This window comes from Sinocyclocheilus rhinocerous, unplaced genomic scaffold (assembly GCF_001515625.1).
Source record: "Sinocyclocheilus rhinocerous isolate Xijiao unplaced genomic scaffold, SAMN03320098_v1.1 scaffold1060, whole genome shotgun sequence".
Classification (NCBI taxonomy): domain Eukaryota; kingdom Metazoa; phylum Chordata; class Actinopteri; order Cypriniformes; family Cyprinidae; genus Sinocyclocheilus; species Sinocyclocheilus rhinocerous.
In genome coordinates this window covers 140,349-162,608 of record NW_015666198.1, presented here as the reverse complement: position 1 = coordinate 162,608, position 22,260 = coordinate 140,349, and the positions used below count along the sequence as shown (strand labels likewise).

The 22,260-nt window shown below is 43.6% G+C and overlaps 1 protein-coding gene across 1 annotated transcript in view; it reads left to right on the top strand.

Annotated features, from left to right (window-relative positions):
* LOC107732137 (threonylcarbamoyladenosine tRNA methylthiotransferase-like) overlaps window positions 1-22,260 on the top strand; it is a 249,547-nt gene that overhangs the window by 202,609 nt on the left and 24,678 nt on the right. Inside the window, exon 11 of the mRNA XM_016543406.1 lies at window positions 4,671-4,733. Coding sequence (XP_016398892.1) covers window positions 4,671-4,733 — 63 coding nt within the window. The remainder of the gene's footprint in view (window positions 1-4,670; window positions 4,734-22,260) is intronic.

Below are 22,260 nucleotides of genomic sequence, written 5' to 3'. Positions count from 1 at the left end.
CTGCATTACACTGTAACACTTCAGTATAGGGACCAATTCTCACTAATAACTAGTTGCTTATTAGCACGCCTATTATTAACATATTGGCTGTTTATTAGTACTTATAAAGCACATATTCTGCATGACCATATTCTACATTCTTAACCCTACCCCATACCTTAACTTAACAACTACCTTACTAACTATTAATGAGCAGCAAATTAGGAGTTTGAGGCCAAATTTGTAGTTAATGGTTTGTTGATAGCGAGAATTGTACCTTAAAATAAAGTGTGAGCCATTACACTATTGAAATGTTGTAAAGGACAGCTTGAGTTTATTGTTAATAATATCACATCTGATGGCCATGACAGACTGCTGATAATGATAATGAATAATTGAAGCACGACCTGGTAACAGTACCAGGACCCACAGTCAATCACCTTTACCTGTTAACATGCTTCCAGATGACGGGTAAATGTGAATCTTCCTGCCGATTACTCTTCGTTATGTAATGCAGCTGTAGGCAGACGTCTCCCAGATGTGACGGCCTTATGGAGTTTCTCAGCGATTAGACCCCACTGAAACAATTATACTGACTAATGAAGCTGGAACTATCAGAGGAGGGGGATTCGTGCTGGGTTTTCTATCCACACCTTGTTCTTTGTGTATCAGTGGTTGGTATGGCTCTCGTGAGCATCAGCGTCCTCTGATTCAATGTGAGTGTTTTCACTGTCCTTTCGTCTTGGCGTTTGTGATGGAGCTTTTGTGCACATGGTGCTCGTGTATGGAGGAACCGATCCCATCACGACAGCGGGGTCAAGGCGTGCAGCTTTAGTGGATGGTCTTCGGGGACGTCCCAGACACACCTGGCACACCTTCTGCATCCCTCTAGCAGGCTCGTCAGAGATGGTCAGCTCTGGAGGGACGGTGCATTAATAACACTTCCAGATGTCTGTCTGGGGCCGAAGGGTCGGGCTGTCCAAGCGCTTTGGTTTCTCAGCACGTTTAGCCTGTCTCATAGCTGAGGCCCAGCCGCCGCCGCGTGATGAATGGGTCTGTGAGCGTAATGGATTGCCTCGCGTTATCAGCGTCAAGACGGTCGCTCAGGCCGAGCAGATCTGGCACGCGGGCAGAGCTGGAAAAACTGTGTGCCTCCAGACTGGCATAATTACTCCCGCGTGAGGGAAGGGTTAGCAGAGATAAATTAGAATGATCTCCTGGAATGCTGCTCTTACCAGCCAGACAGGTGTTTACCGTGACAGCTCGTCTGCCTCGGCGGCTCTCTTTAACCAGGGGAAATTAGGCAGCGTCCTCCAGTCAGAGTTAAGGGGATTTGGATTCAACGCTTCTGCTGGTTTTGCGCAGGGATCGGTGAGGAATACCCAGCACATGTGAAAACACATTCATCTTAAAACAAAAGATAGATGGGCGAGGCCTGGAGCGACCGATGCCAGCTTCATGGGGAAAACTGGAACAAAACAACAACTAAGCCGGAGTCGCTCACACTTGGGCCAAAACTGACTCTTCATTTCCATCATTTAGCCGGTTCTCAGTCACCATGGAGAAGTGTCCAGATCTACAGCTGGCTTGTTATCTGCCCTCAGTCAGTCGTTTCTGGCTCGTGTCAGCAGGATTGGTGTGGGTGACACGACAGATCCTGAGATCTCGTGCGGTCAGTGAGACTGACTGTGAATGCAAGGCATGATGGGAACAGGCAGTGACATCACTGCACTTCCTGTGGAGGAGAGCGTCTCTGAACACAACAGCACATGGAGACGTGTCGTTAAGGTCGTGTTTATCACGTTGTAATTAAGAATAGAATATTAGTGTCCTGCTCACTGCCTACACTGTTTTAAACCACTTACAAAGTTTTTGAAAAATACTTTCAAATTAAATTGATCAAAAGTGACAGTACAAATATTTATGTTATAAAATATTTCTATTTCAAATAAATGCTGTTCTTCTGAACTTTCTATTCATCTGTGAATCCTGAAAAATAAAATGTATCACGTTTTCCACAAAAATATTGTGCAGCACGACTGTTTTCAACATTGATAATAATCAGAAATGTTTATTGAGCAGCAAATCAGCATATTAGAATGATTTCTGAAGATCATGTGACACTGAAGACTGGCGTAATGATGCTGAAAATACAGCTGCGCGTCACAGAAATAAATTACAGTTTAACAGATATTCACATAGAAAACAGCTGTTTTACATTCTAATAATATTTCACAATATTACCATTTTACTGTTAAATCTTGCCTACAACAAATGTGTGAACAGTAGTGTATGTGGAACAGTAAGCAGTGGCGGACATTTCAAACAGAAGTTCGCTTCATTATCACAGTAAGTCACTTTCGATGAAAGCATCTGCCAAATACACAAATGTGATGTGTTTGTGTTGTGAGTGGAGCAGATGGACAGTATACGAGGTGTCATCCTTCATCGTTGTTGAGGTGACAGATGCGCGTTCGGTTTGGATTTATGAATAGCAGCATGCTTTTATATGATCTCCATCTGCCGGAGATGTTTTCACGCTTTGTGCAAAGCCAAGCCGCACACGAGCACGTCCAGCACACGATCAAGCACTGATCTGGAGCGGCTCTTCTTCATACTGTTGAGTATTTATAGACACACAGCGGCTGATACACACGTTGTGTAACGAGAACGACTCCCAACACGCTCTGCAGAGCTCATATTCCTGTCGGAGGTCCAGTGAACTGTCCTTCTGTCTCGCTGTAACTTCAGTCACTTCTGACAGAAGCCTCTGACTGCTGTGTTCATGAGTCCATGCGAGGCCCAGCGGAGGAGGAACTGTATGGAAAAGTGTTGATTCCCTGCTGTACAGCATCACAAGATATGATTGTCTCATTGAGATCTGCTCGAGTCAAATGGAAACCCATTGAAAACCTGCAGTGACTTTTGTCCATCTTGCTCTTGCACGTCATCTGTGAGCCTGAGCGACGACTTCAAATAAAGGGGGAAAGCGGTTCTTTGGCTTATCGAGATGATTTTCACCACGGCCTGCTGCTTTGGGGCCGGTGTAATCTCAGACTGAAATATTGAGTTTCTCAAGGTCACTCCGGGGTTCATCTTTTTTGATCAAATTCCGTTACTATTTTTCCCCCGAATGAAGATGTGTGATTTGAGGAGGGTCGAGCGTATTCTCTGAAGCTTGGTTATCTCTGACCTCGCTAACCTCCCGTTCTCTCCAGAAGGTGTGCTGCAGGAGAAAAGATCACTCCACCATCGATTGAGTAGATGAATGTGAATATCGTAGCTGCTAGGTTCTCTTCCTCTGCGGCTGGAGTCTGGTGTTATGGAGCTAATCCAGCGGGGAGCTGCTCGTAACCCTGAGCTTCTGCGCTCTCCGTGTCAAGAAGGCCCTGGTCTGATTAGCTGAGATGATGTGGAGAAACACGGAGAGAGATGGAGTCACAGGGCACAGACAGCGATCATTAGGCAGGTGTGGGCATGAATTCTCTTCTGCTGAGCTGTTAGGTGGTCTGAGCTCATTTCTGGAGTTCTCTGTTCATCTGTGATCTGGTATATCAGACCTCACTGCTTCAGGAGGTGGATTTCAGCACTGTGCGTCTGCAGATCTCATGAGCTGAAATGTTTCTGGCTTTTATGTTATATTGGAGACCGTTCTGATTTTTGGTTTTGGGCAGATTAGACACCGAATGCAGAATAATTTCTGTCGTTTCCAAGAAGATATGCCGTTTTTCCACTGTATGTTGTTATTATCAGAACTGTCAATTCAGTGCTTTACTTTAGTTTATGATAAAACAGAAATAATGTCAAAAATGTAGTCACGCCTCACTGATTTGTACATAAATTCCGTTTTGAAGAACCGATGAAATACTGGCCTGTTTTTGAGAATCAGCAGCTACGACAGACGTCACAAACCACAGCGAGAATGTTTAAATTCAGATTTAATGAACGGATTGACAGCAAGTTCTAATGTTATGATGTCTGGTGTCACATGAAGCATGTCAAACTCTAGTGTGAAACAGATAAATGTGTAGCTGACATGAAGTACTTAATCAGTTTATTCTAGCACAGCTAATGTAAAAATAACCCACCAACCTAAATGAAATAATGATTAGTATTTAAGATGCGCTTCATGTACTTAAGTTATACATTCATGCACATTTTAACTATTGGTTATTCAACATAACATTAAGAGTCTAAAATGTCTAACTGTGCATCTCTGGTGTTTGTGCTGCTGGTTTCTCTGTTCTGTTTAATTGTTTTCAGACATCACTTACTGTTTTTCAGTTTATACAGCCGTACTCTCTCATCAGTGTCGTGATGTGAAATCACTCATGAGGCACGTATGTGATGTGTGTATTATAGAGTTATAACCACTGGCTGTGAAACATGACTTCTCTTCAACGAGACGCTGCATAATCGCTCATAATTAGCCTTTCTTTAACTCGTGACTGCATTAAAAGCTATCATACATCTCCTCAGTGATCAGCGTTTGCATTTCATGACAAATTAAGGACGGATGAGCTTTTATAGGCACTTCTGGGAGAAACGCAGAGGTCTCGGGGGTCTTTAAGTGTTTGTTCTTCGTTCCACTGTCTGATGTCTTCATGTCACTAGATTTGGCCTTCAGAGCTCACTGACAAGTTCTCTTCAATTAATTAGCGTTGACGTATGGTTGTTTTTCTCTTTCACAGAAGAAACAAAGAACCAAAGAGCTCTCTGCCCTCTTCCACTCGTACAAGCCTTATGACCACAAGGTAAGAGAAGCTGTGTTTAAGATGTATTTAAAATAGATGTTATTGTGGTTATAATGTGTGGGCATTGCATTCCAGAGAGAGCGAGCGAGCGGGAGGTTATTATGAGACTAAAGCTAAGATGTAAAATGAACAGCAGAAAGAGATGAGCGATATCGGCGTGCTGTTGAACAGGAACAGGAAGTGGTGTTTTAATGACATCATTAAAGTTTGAGCTCATGCGACTCTATCACAGAAACCCGTCAAATCCACGTCTGTCTCTGGTCTCGTTCTGACACGGCGTTACTGTAACGGATCAGAGCTGCTGTAATCAAGGCCATTTCAGAAGCTCCTCATTAATGAAAGAGAGAGAGAGAGATGTAGAGGAACGAAAGGTGATGGGCTTTAAATATTTGATGCTTTCAGCTTCTATAAATGTCGCTTTTTCACTGCTGCACGTTGATCTGTGTTTTATGAGTGTAGATGATGCATTAAGCAGCCAGCAGTGTGCTGATACAGTGTGCTGCATTTCTGGACCTGAATATATCGCTGAAAGCAGCTAGATTGTCATCGAGTGTCTCGCTCATAAACGAGACCTGCTAGATTCACTCGTGCATCTGTGTTCCTCTCTCTCTGACTGAGTGTCATTAACAGAAGAGGAGCGCCATCACATTCATCAGGACGCTCTGCTGGGAGAGAGAAAGCATGCTAGCGACGCTCTGATTCTCCGAGCGCAGGTCAAAGGTCACGCCGGCTGCCAGAGCGCTTAATTCAGAAACACAGATCCACATTAAAAGATGATTTGAAGCTGATTCTCATTATTTTGGGCTCGTGACTGACACGGTCCATGCGTTTGTGTTTGTGTGGATCGGACAGAATCAGACCAGGACTCCTGATCTCCTCAGACGGGTCTGTTTTCTGATACTTACATCATCCTGAAAATCACATGCCAGCTGACCATAAATGCAGTCTAGTGTCATTTGTGCGGGAATACTGGACCGCAGGACGCTGTGATCGATCAGATGACAGGCGTGAGAAAGTGTCATTTGATTTTGATCAGATTGTTTGCTGTTGCTGTGAGTGTTACGGATTGCTTCAGTCTGTGAGCTCATGAGGCTTGCGTTGATTTTGGTTGAAATTTGCATGCATTAAAGACCACTGGCCTCAGATCAGACTCATTTGCATAATGTAGCTCCGCCCCCAGCGGGTCGGCCTTTAGTGCAGTAATGACATTCACAGACGTGTTTCCCGAGGCGTTTTCACAGCACACATCACGTATGTAGTTTTTACATTAATAAAAACGTTATAAGAACACAGCAACAAGCACATTTGTGTCTTTAATTAGTAACTTCCTGTCGTTGTCCAGCTGTTATTGGGATCATTGGTCAGTAAATCCTCGTGTGTTCATGTGGCTGCTCAAACTCGTCCGGCTCGCAGATGATTCCCAGCGTTCCTCTCTGTCCTGAGCGGGATGCAATCCACGGTTTTTTGGACGTTTTCACAGAACACACACTTTGGCTGTGTGTGTGTCTGTGTTTGTGTGTGTGTGTGTGTGTGTGTGTGAGTGAGTGTGTGCGTTTTTGTGAATTTGTATAATGACAAGGGTATAACATAGGTATTACAAGGAGAAGGTGACTTTTCAGGACATTACCCCATGTCCCCACTTTTCAAAACGCTTATAAATCACACAGAATGGAGTGTATTGAAAATCTGAAATAGCACAAAGTTTCCTGTGAGGGGTAGGTTTAGGGGTAGGGTTGGTGTAGAGCAATAGAATATACGGTCTGTACAGTAGAAAAACCATTACGCCTATGGAGAGTCCCCACTTTTCACAAAAACAAACCTGTGTGTGTGTGTGTGTGTGTGTGTGTTTTGAGCATGCAGTGTGAGTGTGTGAGAGCGTGTATGTGTTTGTTAGTGTGTGTGTGTGTGTGTGTTTTGAACATGCAGTGTGTGTGTATGCAGTGTGAGAGCGTGTGTGTGTTTGTTAGTGAGTGTGTGTGTGTGTGTGTGTATATTTGCATGCAGTGTGAGTGTGTGAAAGCGTGTATGTGCTTGTTAGTGTGTGTGTGTGTGTTTTGAGCATGCAGTGTGTGTGTGTGTGAGTGTGTGTGTGGGTGTGTGTGAGTGAGTGAGTGAGTGTGTGTGTGTGTGTGTATATTTGCATGCAGTGTGAGTGTGTGAAAGCGTGTATGTGCTTGTTAGTGTGTGTGTGTGTGTTTTGAGCATGCAGTGTGTGTGTGTGTGAGTGTGTGTGTGGGTGTGTGTGAGTGAGTGAGTGAGTGTGTGTGTGTGTGTGTATATTTGCATGCAGTGTGAGTGTGTGAAAGCGTGTATGTGCTTGTTAGTGTGTGTGTGTGTGTTTTGAGCATGCAGTGTGTGTGTGTGTGAGTGTGTGTGTGGGTGTGTGTGAGTGAGTGAGTGAGTGTGTGTGTGTGTGTGTATATTTGCATGCAGTGTGAGTGTGTGAAAGCGTGTATGTGCTTGTTAGTGTGTGTGTGTGTGTTTTGAGCATGCAGTGTGTGTGTGTGTGAGTGTGTGTGTGGGTGTGTGTGAGTGAGTGAGTGAGTGTGTGTGTGTGTGTGTATATTTGCATGCAGTGTGAGTGTGTGAAAGCGTGTATGTGCTTGTTAGTGTGTGTGTGTGTGTTTTGAGCATGCAGTGTGTGTGTGTGTGAGTGTGTGTGTGGGTGTGTGTGAGTGAGTGAGTGAGTGTGTGTGTGTGTGTGTATATTTGCATGCAGTGTGAGTGTGTGAAAGCGTGTATGTGCTTGTTAGTGTGTGTGTGTGTGTTTTGAGCATGCAGTGTGTGTGTGTGTGAGTGTGTGTGTGGGTGTGTGTGAGTGAGTGAGTGAGTGTGTGTGTGTGTGTGTATATTTGCATGCAGTGTGAGTGTGTGAAAGCGTGTATGTGCTTGTTAGTGTGTGTGTGTGTGTTTTGAGCATGCAGTGTGTGTGTGTGTGAGTGTGTGTGTGGGTGTGTGTGAGTGAGTGAGTGAGTGTGTGTGTGTGTGTGTATATTTGCATGCAGTGTGAGTGTGTGAAAGCGTGTATGTGCTTGTTAGTGTGTGTGTGTGTGTTTTGAGCATGCAGTGTGTGTGTGTGTGAGTGTGTGTGTGGGTGTGTGTGAGTGAGTGAGTGAGTGTGTGTGTGTGTGTGTATATTTGCATGCAGTGTGAGTGTGTGAAAGCGTGTATGTGCTTGTTAGTGTGTGTGTGTGTGTTTTGAGCATGCAGTGTGTGTGTGTGTGAGTGTGTGTGTGGGTGTGTGTGAGTGAGTGAGTGAGTGTGTGTGTGTGTGTGTATATTTGCATGCAGTGTGAGTGTGTGAAAGCGTGTATGTGCTTGTTAGTGTGTGTGTGTGTGTTTTGAGCATGCAGTGTGTGTGTGTGTGAGTGTGTGTGTGGGTGTGTGTGAGTGAGTGAGTGAGTGTGTGTGTGTGTGTGTATATTTGCATGCAGTGTGAGTGTGTGAAAGCGTGTATGTGCTTGTTAGTGTGTGTGTGTGTGTTTTGAGCATGCAGTGTGTGTGTGTGTGAGTGTGTGTGTGGGTGTGTGTGAGTGAGTGAGTGAGTGTGTGTGTGTGTGTGTATATTTGCATGCAGTGTGAGTGTGTGAAAGCGTGTATGTGCTTGTTAGTGTGTGTGTGTGTGTTTTGAGCATGCAGTGTGTGTGTGTGTGAGTGTGTGTGTGGGTGTGTGTGAGTGAGTGAGTGAGTGTGTGTGTGTGTGTGTATATTTGCATGCAGTGTGAGTGTGTGAAAGCGTGTATGTGCTTGTTAGTGTGTGTGTGTGTGTTTTGAGCATGCAGTGTGTGTGTGTGTGAGTGTGTGTGTGGGTGTGTGTGAGTGAGTGAGTGAGTGTGTGTGTGTGTGTGTATATTTGCATGCAGTGTGAGTGTGTGAAAGCGTGTATGTGCTTGTTAGTGTGTGTGTGTGTGTTTTGAGCATGCAGTGTGTGTGTGTGTGAGTGTGTGTGTGGGTGTGTGTGAGTGAGTGAGTGAGTGTGTGTGTGTGTGTGTATATTTGCATGCAGTGTGAGTGTGTGAAAGCGTGTATGTGCTTGTTAGTGTGTGTGTGTGTGTTTTGAGCATGCAGTGTGTGTGTGTGTGAGTGTGTGTGTGGGTGTGTGTGAGTGAGTGAGTGAGTGTGTGTGTGTGTGTGTATATTTGCATGCAGTGTGAGTGTGTGAAAGCGTGTATGTGCTTGTTAGTGTGTGTGTGTGTGTTTTGAGCATGCAGTGTGTGTATGAAGTGTGAGAGCGTGTATGTGTTTGTTAGTGAGTGTGTGTGTGTATTTGCATGCAGTGTGAGTGTGTGAAAGCGTGTATGTGTTTGTTAGTGTGTGTGTGTGTATGCAGTGTGAGTGTGTGAGAGCGTGTATGTGTTTGATTGTGTGTGTGTGTGTGTTTTGAGCATGCAGTGTGTGTGTGTGTGTGTGTGAGAGCGTGTATGTGTATGATTGTGTGTGTGTGTTTGTTTTGAGCATGCAGTGTGTGTGAGAGCGTGTATGTGTTTGATTGTGTGTGTGTGTGTTTTGAGCATGCAGTGTGTGTGTATGCAGTGTGAGCGTGAGAGCGTGTATGTGTTTGATTGTGTGTGTGTGTGTGTGTGTGTGTGTTCAGCTGGTGTGCAGTGTCTCTCTGGCCGCAGTGAACAGGCATGAAGAGGCTGATTCTGTGTACAGATGCATAATGAATGCAGGAGCCCAGTGATTGGGGCAGTGATTTATGTGATCTATCTGCAGCCAGATGGCAGTGAACAAGGCCCATCAGTCCCAGTCAAAAGACTATTGAGCAGTGTACAATGCTTTGTGTGAGCAGCGATCGGCCCGGGACGCAGCAGCACCTCTCTGAGCTCGGGTGCGGGGCTTTGTGCTTCACCACAATAAAGAGCAGATAAGCTCTGAGAAACTCACGGAGATGTCTCAACATGTCCGGCTCAGAGACAGAGAAGCATCAGCCTGACATGAGTCTGTGTGTCCATCATGCAACGATCATTTGATTTTGGTGTCATTATTTTGTAAAGTTCTTTTTTTCTTTAGAGTGCTTTTAGATTAAAGGTTGTCGATCAGCCCACACTGATCATCTCCATATAAGCAGATATCATCCGTTTACTCGCTCCTTCAGCCTGATTCTCAGCATGGCTCTCATGGATCTCTCTGATCCCGTCTGGATCTCTTTATCATCGGTCTGTGATGGGAGCGTCTGAGCCGCTCTGTGCTTGACCTCTGTTTGTCTGATTTGTTTGCCTTGTCCCGCTGCTATTTCAGAGGCGGGTGGAAACTCGTCTTTAATTCACGCTTGATTTGCAGCTCTCTCCTGATTAGTTGTAGTTTCTCGTTTGATTGGGACGCCTGCTGATTCACACAGATCCATCAGAAGCGCTCGCGTCCGTTCAGCAGACGCACCTTCATTCAGTTTGTGTTTAATTAAACTCCACACGGGAACATCTGGCTTTATTCTTAAGACTTTTTAATTGGATCAGTAATCTGTGCTTTCAAATCAGAAATTGCGAGTGGTTGAATTAATTTAGTAATTAATTAGTGCAATTAATTAATGACCTATTAGATTTCCATGAGTGAGTGCAAAGTCTTTATTAATCAAGTTGTGTTCATGTTCTATACAACTCATTATTGTCTCAAGGGGGAGTCTGAGATATCAGTCTGAAACTGACTTGAACTTCAGTCACTGAAGAATTTTCTGTCAAACTCTCAGAATTTACTCACATTTATGTCGTTCCAAACCTGTAAATGGAGAAGTTTAGCAGTAAGTTCATGCTGCTCTGTTACATAAACACCAGCTGATGGCGATTCACGTTGAATTTGTTTCTTGGGCTCTGTATTCTCAGTCTTCTGATCGTACCATAGATTTATTTGCAGAACAGAGCCGTTTATGTGCTGTAAACATACAGCAGCTGTCAGATCTGACGGTCACATTCAACCCGCTGCTAAATGACTCAAACACCACTGACTCTTGTATGTTTCACGTTAAGCGTGAGGGAAATTTGACCAGTTTTCTGAATCTGTCACGAGTGTCGTGAATGTCGCGGTCACTGTTTGTTTTCAGTGTGTGAACATTGTTCTGATGGAAGTCATTGAGGTTTGAACCAAGAGAGAGAGAGGAAATGCTGACTGAACTTTACTGTGCCATCAGCTTCAGCTCCAGTATCAGTCCAAGGCTGTGTTGAGAGTAGAAGAGCAGGTTAGTCAGGACACTGTGGTGTTGGTCAGCAAACAGTGTTTCTGGTGTTTGCTTCATCTGCTTCTGTCTGAGGAGCTGCCTGGATTTCTCAGAACTCTTCTGAGGGTAGATGAAGGGGCGGGGCCAAGATGCCTGTAAGGTTTTTCTCTTAGTTGTTGTTTTTGTTGTTTGATGTTATCTTTTCCAACATGAAAATCTTCTTCTGAAGACAGTTATCCTGTGATTAGCTGTGATTTGCTTCTCTTGAACTCCTGAACTTTCCTCGGATTCAAGTGTGGTAAAAAAAAAAACTGTCAAATTCAACAAAAGATTTGTCTAGATGTTGTTTTGTGCTGAATCTACTACTTTTTTGAAGATATTTTTAAATGATTATCTCAATTTTTCTTAGTTTTTCAGGAGCTCAGCTCATGTCTGACCTTACTGTAGAAAACACTCTCTCTCTCTCTCTCTCTCTCTCTCTCTCTCTCTCTCTCACACACTCACACACACACGTTTTCCCACACGTTTTCCCACACTTGATGTATTAAATATGATCTCTCAGAGTGTCTGATTGTCAGAAGACCTGACCGTTTCATTGAGAGTTTCACTCAGTCGCTGTAGAATCATTGCGGGCTGTTTTTTCCTCGTATGATCATGACTCTGCTGTAGTTTTGGCATGATGACAGCTGTTTGTGTGATGTTTGTGCTGTGTGTTCGTGTTCACTGAATGCCATGAATCCTGCCGTCTGACTGCAGACTACTGCTGAGAAGTGTGCTGTAGATGAAGTTTGGGGCATATTGCGCTCCACACAGGCAGACAGTGATGTTATTAGATTTAAAGTGCTGCTTTTGTTGGTCTCTTGGACGTGAATCTTTGTGTGCCGTTCTCTGGAAGCGCTGCTGTGTTGTCATAAGACAGAAAGAGGCGAGTGTTACCAGATGCTGTTGTAGAATGCAGATGAACAGAATGAGATGACACTGATTTAACCTGCTCAAAGACATGTCATTGCTCAATGAGTTCATGAAATCTCACTCACTCACTTCTGTAGCAGCTCTTTACATGGTCACTACTGTAACTTTATTCCTCCTTCAGAACTCTGAAGTTAATGTATGATTCGGTGATCTCAGTCTCTCGTGTCTGTATGTGATGTTTCGGGTGAAGCCTCACCGCGAGGCGACGCTGCTGTCAGGAGCTTCAGTTCACTGAATCCATCTTCAGATCTTTAGTCTCTGCTCATTGTGGTCCAGTAAACTCTTCAGCAGGTGCAGAAACAGTCCTGAACAGCTGTTGAGCGGCTCATGTTTGGTGGGACTCGTCGTCTCACTGAGAGAAGCGTTTAAAGCTTCAAACAGACGTGTCACAACACGCGCTGGTTAGTTTAGCATCCGAGCACTCAGATCTCACTAGTTCAGTCTCTCAAGCAAATAATATTCAGTGTTGATTGAAATAATGTTGCTTTAGGAGACATTTCAGTTGTGTCTATGCACCATCTTTGATTTGTTTTAACTTCACTTGTTGCAGACCATTATTGCATTGCCTCCTTTGTGAAGAATTAAAAATAAATGACTGTGATAAGTTGTCTAGTTAGTCTGCACACTACGGTAGGTTTGGTGCTGATGTTTCCATACTGGCTCATTTCAGTCCAGATATCCACATTTCATGTACTGCCAAATAGTTATGCGTGTAGAGAGTGTCTCTAAGTTTCTACTAAGCTCTGACGTGTTTCGTATGTTGTTATATGGCAGTATATCATACTTAGTATCTGGTTAATGAAAACTACCATCAGTCCGTTTTAAAGCAAGTTAAGCGTTCCTGAAGCTCAGATGCAGTGGACGAGTCACGGAGAGGCTGTGGTTTTGTTTATGTTGTATTAATGTGACTAATATGACTCTCATCTGCTTTATCTGCTGCTTTGCTTGTTGAGTTTGTGGGTGGGCAAACACATCTGGAGCCACGGTTAACAAGCCTTTCATGTCAAAGCCCCCTGAAACTAGTCCACTTACACAACAGCATAATCATCTGCTCAAACAGCACAGCAGACGCTTTCACAGCCGGATTATGGCTTTTGTTGAGCTATGACTCGATAGCAGCCTGTGATTTTAAGACTTCATTGTGACATCAATACAGCAGCATTCATCATGCAGTATTGTTCGGATTTGCAAATGCTGTTATTAAGTCCGATTTCATTATGGAGCCACTGCTGCAAGTCATCTTTGAAGCCTGATTCTATTGACACGATCTAAAGAAGCACATTACACAGCGGCTGCTTTTGTCTGAAAATAAACATAATTTCTGCATGAACATCATCAAACCCTCCTGTCTCCGGACAGCGCAGGACTTTAAGACTGTAGAATCATAACTGTGCGGCGCTGATGGGGTTTCTGGTTAGTCTCTGTGTTTGAGAGTTCGATGTTTCTGTATCCAGTGAAACGGAGAAAGTCTTGAAGTGTGAGATCTGTGAGAGTCCATACAGTGAAAGTCAATGGGGTCCAAACATCATCTTTTATTAGAGGAGTCAAACTGGTCTGGGACGATGTGAGGGGGAGTAAGTGATTTTGGGGTGAACTATCCGTTTATCACTGTAAAACATGCCATCATGCTACTAAGAGTGTAATTATTCAGCAGGAATGAATGCACAGAGAGATGATTGACATCTGTCAGTTGATGATGATGATCTCAAAGGCTCAACATGAGCTTCATTAGCAGTGAACACATTTAAAATGAAGCTCAGATGTTTTAATATGTAAGCTCTGGAAATAAGAGGCATGCGTTTGTTTTTGTAGAAGGGCCCTTGAGGAAAGTCAACTTCATTTCCAGAATCTCCCAGAATGCCTCAGTGTCCAGCGGTGTGTTTGAGAGGAGCTCCTTATCTCAGAAACAAACCTGTGTGTGTGAGAATGACACACACACTCACTCTCACACACGCACATACACACACACACACACACACACTCACTCTCACACTCACTCTCACACACACGCACACACACACACACACGCACACACACACGTTCCCCTGCAGACGTGCAGGTCATGAAGTACGCATGGTACCACCATCAGGAGATCATATATCTGCAGTTGTGGTCTGTTATGTCTTTCATAAAGGAACTGCAGGTATGGACAGGACACACACATAAATCGTCACAGATGATGAGGGTCTGAACAGATGATGCTTTCATTTGACAGAATTTTTAACAGTGTTATTTAATCAGTGTTCATATTGATGGCTCACTCGTGAGTTTGTGTGTTCCTCTCATGTTAATCAAACCCGTATGACTTTCTGTCTTCTGTGGAACACAAAATGAGACGTTTAACAGAATGTCCAAGCTGCTCTTCCCCATACAGTGAAAGCAAACAGTGACCAGCGGCTGTCAAGCTTCAAATATTCATGAGTCCTGAACTCTTTTTATTGTTATTTCTGGAGCTTAACAACCCTTGTCTGATCGGACTCTCACTGTAAGAAAAACAGCATCTCTTGAATGCGTCTGCAGTTCCTTTAAGATGAAGGATCAAATAGGACTTAGACGGTTCTTGATCTCAGCTTCAATTCAATTCAATTCAAGTTTATTTGTACAGCGCTTTTCACGATACAAATCGTTGCAAAGCAACTTTACAGCAAATTAAGTTTAGGTCCTCTCTAGGTGCTGATCCACCATCTGGTCTGAATACGTACTGGATCCGGGTGACTGCAGTGACCATCTGATCTGGATACAGACTGGATCTGGTGGGTTGTTTCAGGGTTGGCATCATCTGAGGTCCTCTGAGGGGTTGGCATCATCTCTTCTCAGGTGTTCTGGATCCAGACTGAAGCTTGTGTAAATCCTAGTTACCACGGGATGTCAATCCTGTGGCAAAAACAGAGAAACAAATAGGGACATAATTAGCGTAGCTGCTGTTCCAACCAAGCAAAATTGATTTGTTTAACCCAAGCTAAAGAATAATAATGTGCATTTGATCAGATATAACTGCAGTACAAGATTATGATATGCATTATTTGAATGCTTGGCCAAAGAGATGTGTCTTTAATCTAGATTTAAACAGAGAGAGTGTGTCTGAACCCCGAACGTTATCAGGAAGGCTATTCCAGAGTTTGGGAGCCAAATGCGAAAAAGCTCTACCTCCTTTAGTGGACTTTGCTATCCTAGGTACTACCAAAAGTCCAGAGTTTTGCGACCTTAGGGAGCGTGATGGATTGTAGCGTGGTAGAAGACTAGTTAGGTACGCAGGAGCTAACCCATTAAGGGCCTTATAGGCAAGTAATAATATTTTGTAACTGATACGGAACTTAATAGGTAGCCAGTGCAGAGACTGTAAAATTGGGGTAATATGATCATATTTTCTTGACCTGGTAAGGACTCTAGCCGCTGCATTTTGGACTACCTGTAGCTTGTTTATTGAAGATGCAGGACAACCACCTAGCAGTGCATTACAATAGTCCAGTCTAGAGGTCATGAATGCATGAACTAGCTTTTCTGCATCAGAAACAGGTAACATATTTCGTAGTTTGGCAATGTTTCTAAGATGGAAGAATGCTGTTTTTGTAACATGGGAAATATGATTTTCAAAAGACAAGTTGCTATCTAATATAACACCCAGATTTTTGACTGTAGAGGAAGTAACAGTACATCCGTCTAGTTGCAAATTGTAATCCCAGAGATTCTGTGTACTGTTTTTTGGTCCAATAAGTAATATCTCTGTCTTATCCGAGTTTAATAGGAGAAAATTATTGGTCATCCAATCTTTTACATTTTTAACACACTCTGTTAGCTTAGATCATTTAGAAGTTTCATCTGGTCTTGTTGAGATATATAGTTGAGTATCATCTGCATAACAGTGGAAGCTAATCCTGTATTTTCTAATAATATTACCAAGGGGTAACATGTATATTGAAAATAGCAGAGGATCTAGGACAGATCCTTGTGGCACTCCATATTTTGCTGGTGATAATTGAGATGACTCCCCATTTAAATGAACAAAATGGTAGCGATCTGACAGGTAGGATCTAAACCATCTTAAAGCCTGCCCTTGAATACCTGTATAGTTTTGTAATCGATCTATGAGTATGTCATGATCTATAGTGTCGAACGCAGCACTAAGATCAAGTAAAACTAGCAATGAGATGCAGCCTTGGTCTGACGCAAGAAGCAAGTCATTTGTAATTTTAACAAATGCAGTTTCTGTGCTATGGTGGGGCCTGAAATTCTTCATAGAGATCATTTTTTTGCAGGAAGAAGCACAATTGAGCAGACACAGCTTTTTCTAAAGTTTTAGACATAAAAGGAAGATTTGAAATGGGTCTGTACCCATTTCAGGGCTTCAGTCCCTATTTGCTCTGGTGTTTCTGTGCTGGAGCTCGCAGGCTCATGCGGTTCAGTGGTTGAGGTGTATGTGACAGCATGAGCGACTGCTAATGAACATCAGATGTTTTATCCTCAAGTGTCTCCAGTGCAGCATTGGACAGTATGACTGTAGTGTGATGATCAGGTTTTGTGGTGGACAGACACTCATTATGAGACTACAGGCTCATGCTGCCTTTGGGCCTTAAGCCACCCTGCTGTACATATTCAGAAGTGGGGAATAGAGTTTGTCCGGCCGGCCGGAGGCGTCTTCCATGTGTTCAGCGGCACTGAAGCGGTTTGTCTCTACAGACGGTGGTCTCTCTGGGGTCTGGCAGGTCTAGCAGGAGACATGGAGCCGTGGAGATAAAGCCCCTGGTTCTCAGGCCATCAGGGGAAGCCCAGACCTCCTCCGGCTCCTGCAGACAGGGTTTAGAGAAAGCAAACACTGCTAATCGCCTACAGCAGCTCTGAATCCTCTGTGGCAGGATGAAAAGACGTCTAGACAGAAGAATCCCACTCTCACGTCTGCTTCACTTTCAACTGTCCTTCGTCTTCTCAGAGGTGTCTTCTGTCTCGCCCCATTCACTTGTTGTAGGACGTCTCAGATCCCAGAGGCTGTTGTCTGTAGTTATCAGTTAGCCAGCTCGGGCTCATTAGAGATATGTGACTCTGCTACATTTCTACAAAACCTGAAAACATTGCTCTGTGTTCGTTTTGCTCACCTTTTTAGGTGCCACGTCCGCAAGAGGCACTGTAAGCTATATCATTTGCTCTTCTTGCAGATGCTGGTTTATTAAACAGCACGGTGTCATGAAAAACAATGTGTCTGTGGATACAAAATGGTTGCAAAATGAAATTGTGTTGCTTGTTACATGTTTCTTGCCAATTTCAAAGCAAAATGTTCAATGTCTGTTGCTAAACAGCGTTTCCAACAGTTAAATGTGACTGTGGCAATTACTTTGTTGCTTGTACATATCACTTCAGTTCAGAAATTAAATGTACAGCGAGTGGCACTAAAAGATTAATGCTCTATTGCATATGAAATTAATGTAGCGCTTGCACTAAACTAACCCTGAACCTAACCGATAGTGTTAACAAAAGCAAACATGAGATAAAAACACACTTTCTGAAGAAGCCATGTCATTTTATCTTGCTGCTTCAAGTCTTTGAGCTCTTTTATCATGACTCGTGTTTCACGAGCGCTTCACATCACCAGTGCAATGCTGTACCGGGTGCACCACCGAGCAAGTTTACTACACCAGAAAAGTCACACGTATAGAGCTGGTTATGTGATGTAAACCTCAAAATTTACTAGTTTACAAATCATGCACTATGATAAAAGTGTTTAGAGCACATAGTAGTGTGCAAGGAACCGTGCAAAAAGTAAACTTTTATTGTTAATAATGTGCCCCGAAATCATAATTTGTGTGAAAAGGAATAAAAGATGTTGGAGTTTTAATGCCTGTACTGTTCATAACATCTAGAAAATGCAGTAAATTGTATAGCTATGTTTTTGCAGTTTTCAGAACTGTAGGCAAGCATGTATTTCCAGTGAGCCTTGGTTGCATTGAGCATTCAGGTTTAAGCAGGAGTAATTTTTTCACTTTGCGCCACCAGTGATTGTGGCTTTGTTAGATGCTTGTTCTTTGTGTAATTCAAGGTTGCGAGATGATGTGGTCACGTCTGTTTTTAGGGACAGATATTCTCGTCACGGTTTGCACACTTACATGCAGCAGCAGCACAGAATGATGATGATGATGATGATGATGATGTGTGTCAGTGCTGAAGGCCTCGTCCCATCGCTGTGGTCCTGACCATGTTCATGTCATTCCCCCGTCAGCTCTGACATGAGCAGAAGAGAGCGGTTCTGTGATTGTGTAACTCCTGATCAAAGACCGCATGAAAACATCTGCTTCCATTCACTGCTTTTCCTCAGCAGCCGTGAAATTTGGAGCAATATGACAAGTCCAGAGACGGAGCGCTTTGTTTCTTTTAAGAAACATCCCCTCTAATCCTGCCGGGAAAGAGAGGAGCGGATAAACCAGGAGAACAAACGCAGTGAGTCGCCGAGGGAAGAGTGTGAGAGCAGATGAATGGCCAGACAGGCGAGAGACCTGTGTTCACCACCGCTGATGGAGAGAGACGGTAGTGAGAGATCTGAGGAGCAGGAACAGACCGCGAGGCATTCAGCTCTTCAGCTCATCATAAGGAGATCTCTGACAGATGTCACTCTCTCTTTGGGCTTGCTCAGTTAAACTTGATCTGAAGAATGACGCTGCTGTCTTCTGTAGAGCTGCTGTACAGCTGAAATTGAAATGATTTCATAATCAATGAACACTGTTGTTTTCCTGTTTAATGTGAAGCTGCGTTGAAACAATCTGAAACAATTGTATAATGCGCCGTAGAAATAAATGTGACTTGATAATATTTAGGACGTGAGGGAGAAGCCCCTGCATGCTGCTTGCCTTAGGTTATTGTTAGTTTGCAGTTTTGCATGTCTCTCTTTGCAGATTTGACTCTCAGTGCAGGGTCTGTTCCGTCTTTCAGTTTATTCTGCACAGCAGACGAGCCTGACCGCGACCGACCTCCTTTACCTTTATAAGAGGCATTTACCCAAACATGATCGTGCAAACTTTACACAACTAATTATTCATCATTATGAGATTCTCTCACACTGCAACACGAGCGAGTGATTTTTTGTTTTTTGTCACAGATTACAGATTTAGTATGAAAAGTCTTGTGACAGAAGCAGGATTTGACTACATGAACTGAATCAGGATGTTTCTTTCCTTTTTTAATTTCCTGAAATAAGTACAAAACCCAAGCTGTTGCTTTTATCACCTTTGATTCTGATTTACTGATTTACCCTGTGAAGTATCTGGAGAGTCCAATGTATGATTATACTGTAATACAGTCATCATATCACACGACTCTCTCTGAAGATCCTGTAAACCTGCAGAAGATGTTTGAGCAGATCGTATCGAATGGCTAACTGTTACTGCTTAGGGTTAGTCCGTCCTCAGGCTGACCAACCAGAAAGAGCCATATCGCTCACAAATGTGAGTTTTGAATCCTCAAAAACCCCTCAAATGTGTGATTCTGTGGATTCTCGAGAGCTGGATCACGTCTGGTGTGAACAGCGCCGGTCCTCAGTGGCGTCAGGAGCTGATAACACTGCTGCTGTTTAACCAGCTCACGTCTGCAGTGTTTTTAATATTGACTTTACTCTGGGCAGCATTTTCAGATTAAATTAACGCGTTTAGACGCCAGTCTTGCAGTTGCCGCTGTAATCTCCTTACTTAAGTCACAGCAATAAATGGTGCATTATAGGAATAAGCGTCAAGCGAGAAAGATGAAGAGTGATTGTCCTGCTCTTCAAAGCAGAATCTAAGTGGTGAGGTTCAGGAGAGAGTGGGCCGAGAGCAGCACATAGAGGAGCTCTGCTCAGTGCTGATGTGGTCTAATGTGGTCTGATGGGGTCCTGATGGGGTCAGTAGATCTGTCATCTGCTCTCAGCTCTCACACACATGCGTCTGTAATCTTACCCAGCATTCCCTGCAGTGCTTCCTCAGACTGTCCAGTTTTCCCTTTCTCTCTCATGAAGTCTTGATATTCCTCCTCGTGTAGCGTATCCAGTGTCTCTTGCTGTTTCTGTGTCCATGTTTAACACAGCACTGCTCAGATTCACTGAAGAGACTGGAAACCCTTTAGAAACGCTCTATTCTCTTTGTGTTCGTGTCAGTTAACCTACAGAACATGCGCACTAAAGAAATCATACTAACTTATATTGTTTATACAAGGTTTGTGGTTTTTGCAAACATTGGACATGTATCAAAATATAGTACTTCTAATTTTATAATTGTATTTGTGAGATTGTGAGATTTTCTAGCAATAACCATTATATTAACGTAAATACATGTTTTATTTATTAATTTATTTTTAATACTATTACTGAGTAGCAGAGTACCAGGGTAGCACTAAGTTGTCAGTAGGGACTAGTTTATGCTTATCATAAATTAAATGTATGTATTTGTTTGTTTATTTATTTTTAATTGATTGGTTAAGTCTGGTGCATGCAAGTTGTTATATAATAGTTTATCTAATAGTCTAACATATGGAAAACATAGCATTTGTGTAGAATTAGAAAAACATATTTCTATTCCCATTATTTTAAAAATACTGCATAATCTGGGTATCTTATTAGACATGATTATCAGTTTATCTGCAGTTCAGAGCTTATGGATGCTAATGAGACTGTGACACACGTCATTTAATCAGGTTTCCCCCACTATTCTTCTGAATTCAGTATGAAGGTTAGTTTATCACTTACACTTAACCAGAATCAAAAGCAGGGAAAGTAACTTTCTGCCCAGCTCTCCTGTAATTCATAAGTCAGAACAGACATCATGCGTGCCCGATACCAAGTATATTGTTTCTTCATTGTGTCTTCATCAAAATATTGGTCAACAATTACCTGATTAAAAGTGATTTGATAACAAGAAAGTAGTGATGATCCAAATATTAAAAGGCTCTGGACTGCAGACATGATGGCTATTGTGCTGAAGTGTTAAACTGCTTTAGATAAAAACATCTTACATAATCTCAGGGATGCCATTGCTGTCCGTGTCTGTTCTGGACACTGATCCATGTCTTCCCACACAGTTCAGCTGCGGAACGCCTCATTAAACACACACACACACTCATTTGCATGTGTTGTGTTGAGTCTGTGTGGATGTCCAGGCAGCAGCATGTTCAGAGGTGAACCACAGACCAGACAAACACACGGCAGCTCCAGCAGCGGTCCTGCTCTCGGGCCGATCGCGTGACCCCTGAGCCAGCGTGACCGAGTGAATCAGGTGTCAGTGCGTCTGTTATCATCACTGTCCATCTGCAGCAGAGAATCAGGTTTGATGGCTCTTGTTCTCGGTCAGAAGTGCTCTTGGTGTGTTGGCCAGAGTGAGCTGAGATGTGCTCCGACTTCAAGGCTTTCGTGAGCGGTTTTCATGGGAGTTTCTAGGAAGTGCTCTCCTCCAGATCTTGACCTATTTATGCACAGAAGTGTTTCTGATTTTCCAAGAGACGGATGGAGAGAATATTTCAAAGAGGAGACGGCAGCATCTCTTCTCCTCCTGTCATGATGAAGGAAGCGCTCGTCTTATGATCTCGAGAAAGCAAACGCTTCTCGTCTCTGATCTCATGTCAGTCAAACACGGCGAGTTGTTTTATTTCGACTGACACGCTTGGCATGAGGAAAACAGATGTCATGCATTATAGATGTTGTTGGAGCGCTCCGCGTCGAGATTCTCTGAAGATGCTGGCGGTCAGCAGGCTGACATTAGCCTCACCGCATCTGTAAGAGTGAGAAAATTAATGGAGATTATGAGTGAGTTCTTAAGTTAATGGCTGATGTCCTTGAGCTGCGGACACATTTACAAGCATGAACTGTGCCATAAGTCAAGCTGTATGATGGTAATAGAGTGTTTTTCTGTGCTGGGCAGGATTGCACAGGTCAGCAGCGCTGTGCTTTTGGCCATATGTTGTGTTTACCGTGTGTGCAAACATGCAACGCTTCCCCGCCGGCCCGCTGACATCAGTCATGTTTAATAAAGCCTTCTGATTGGTCCCGGTGAAGAACTCTGGTGAACCTGGCGTCAGTCAGCCATATGCCACCTTCAGCCCTGGCATCTGTTCCTCAGACCTGCTGCTGTTTAAGAGTCCCAATCCCCCGCCCCTTTCACTGATCCCGCCCACATCAGTCATTAGGTGCGTTCGACTTCATGCGGCGCCGCGCAAACCAATCGGCGGCTGACTTGAAGCAGTGCATGCCAGTTAGAAATTTAGTCCGACTTGAACCGACGCCACATCACTGTCACGTGTGGCATCAAAGTACTGCCATAGCGTTTCGAGAGCAGCCGGCTGACTCAGCTGGCGCAGCTTTTTCAGAGCGACTGCAGGAGCGCTGATGACGACACAGCTGTTTCAGATTGGCCAAATTCACCACATGACAACAATGACGTGTGTTTCTAACATCTTCAA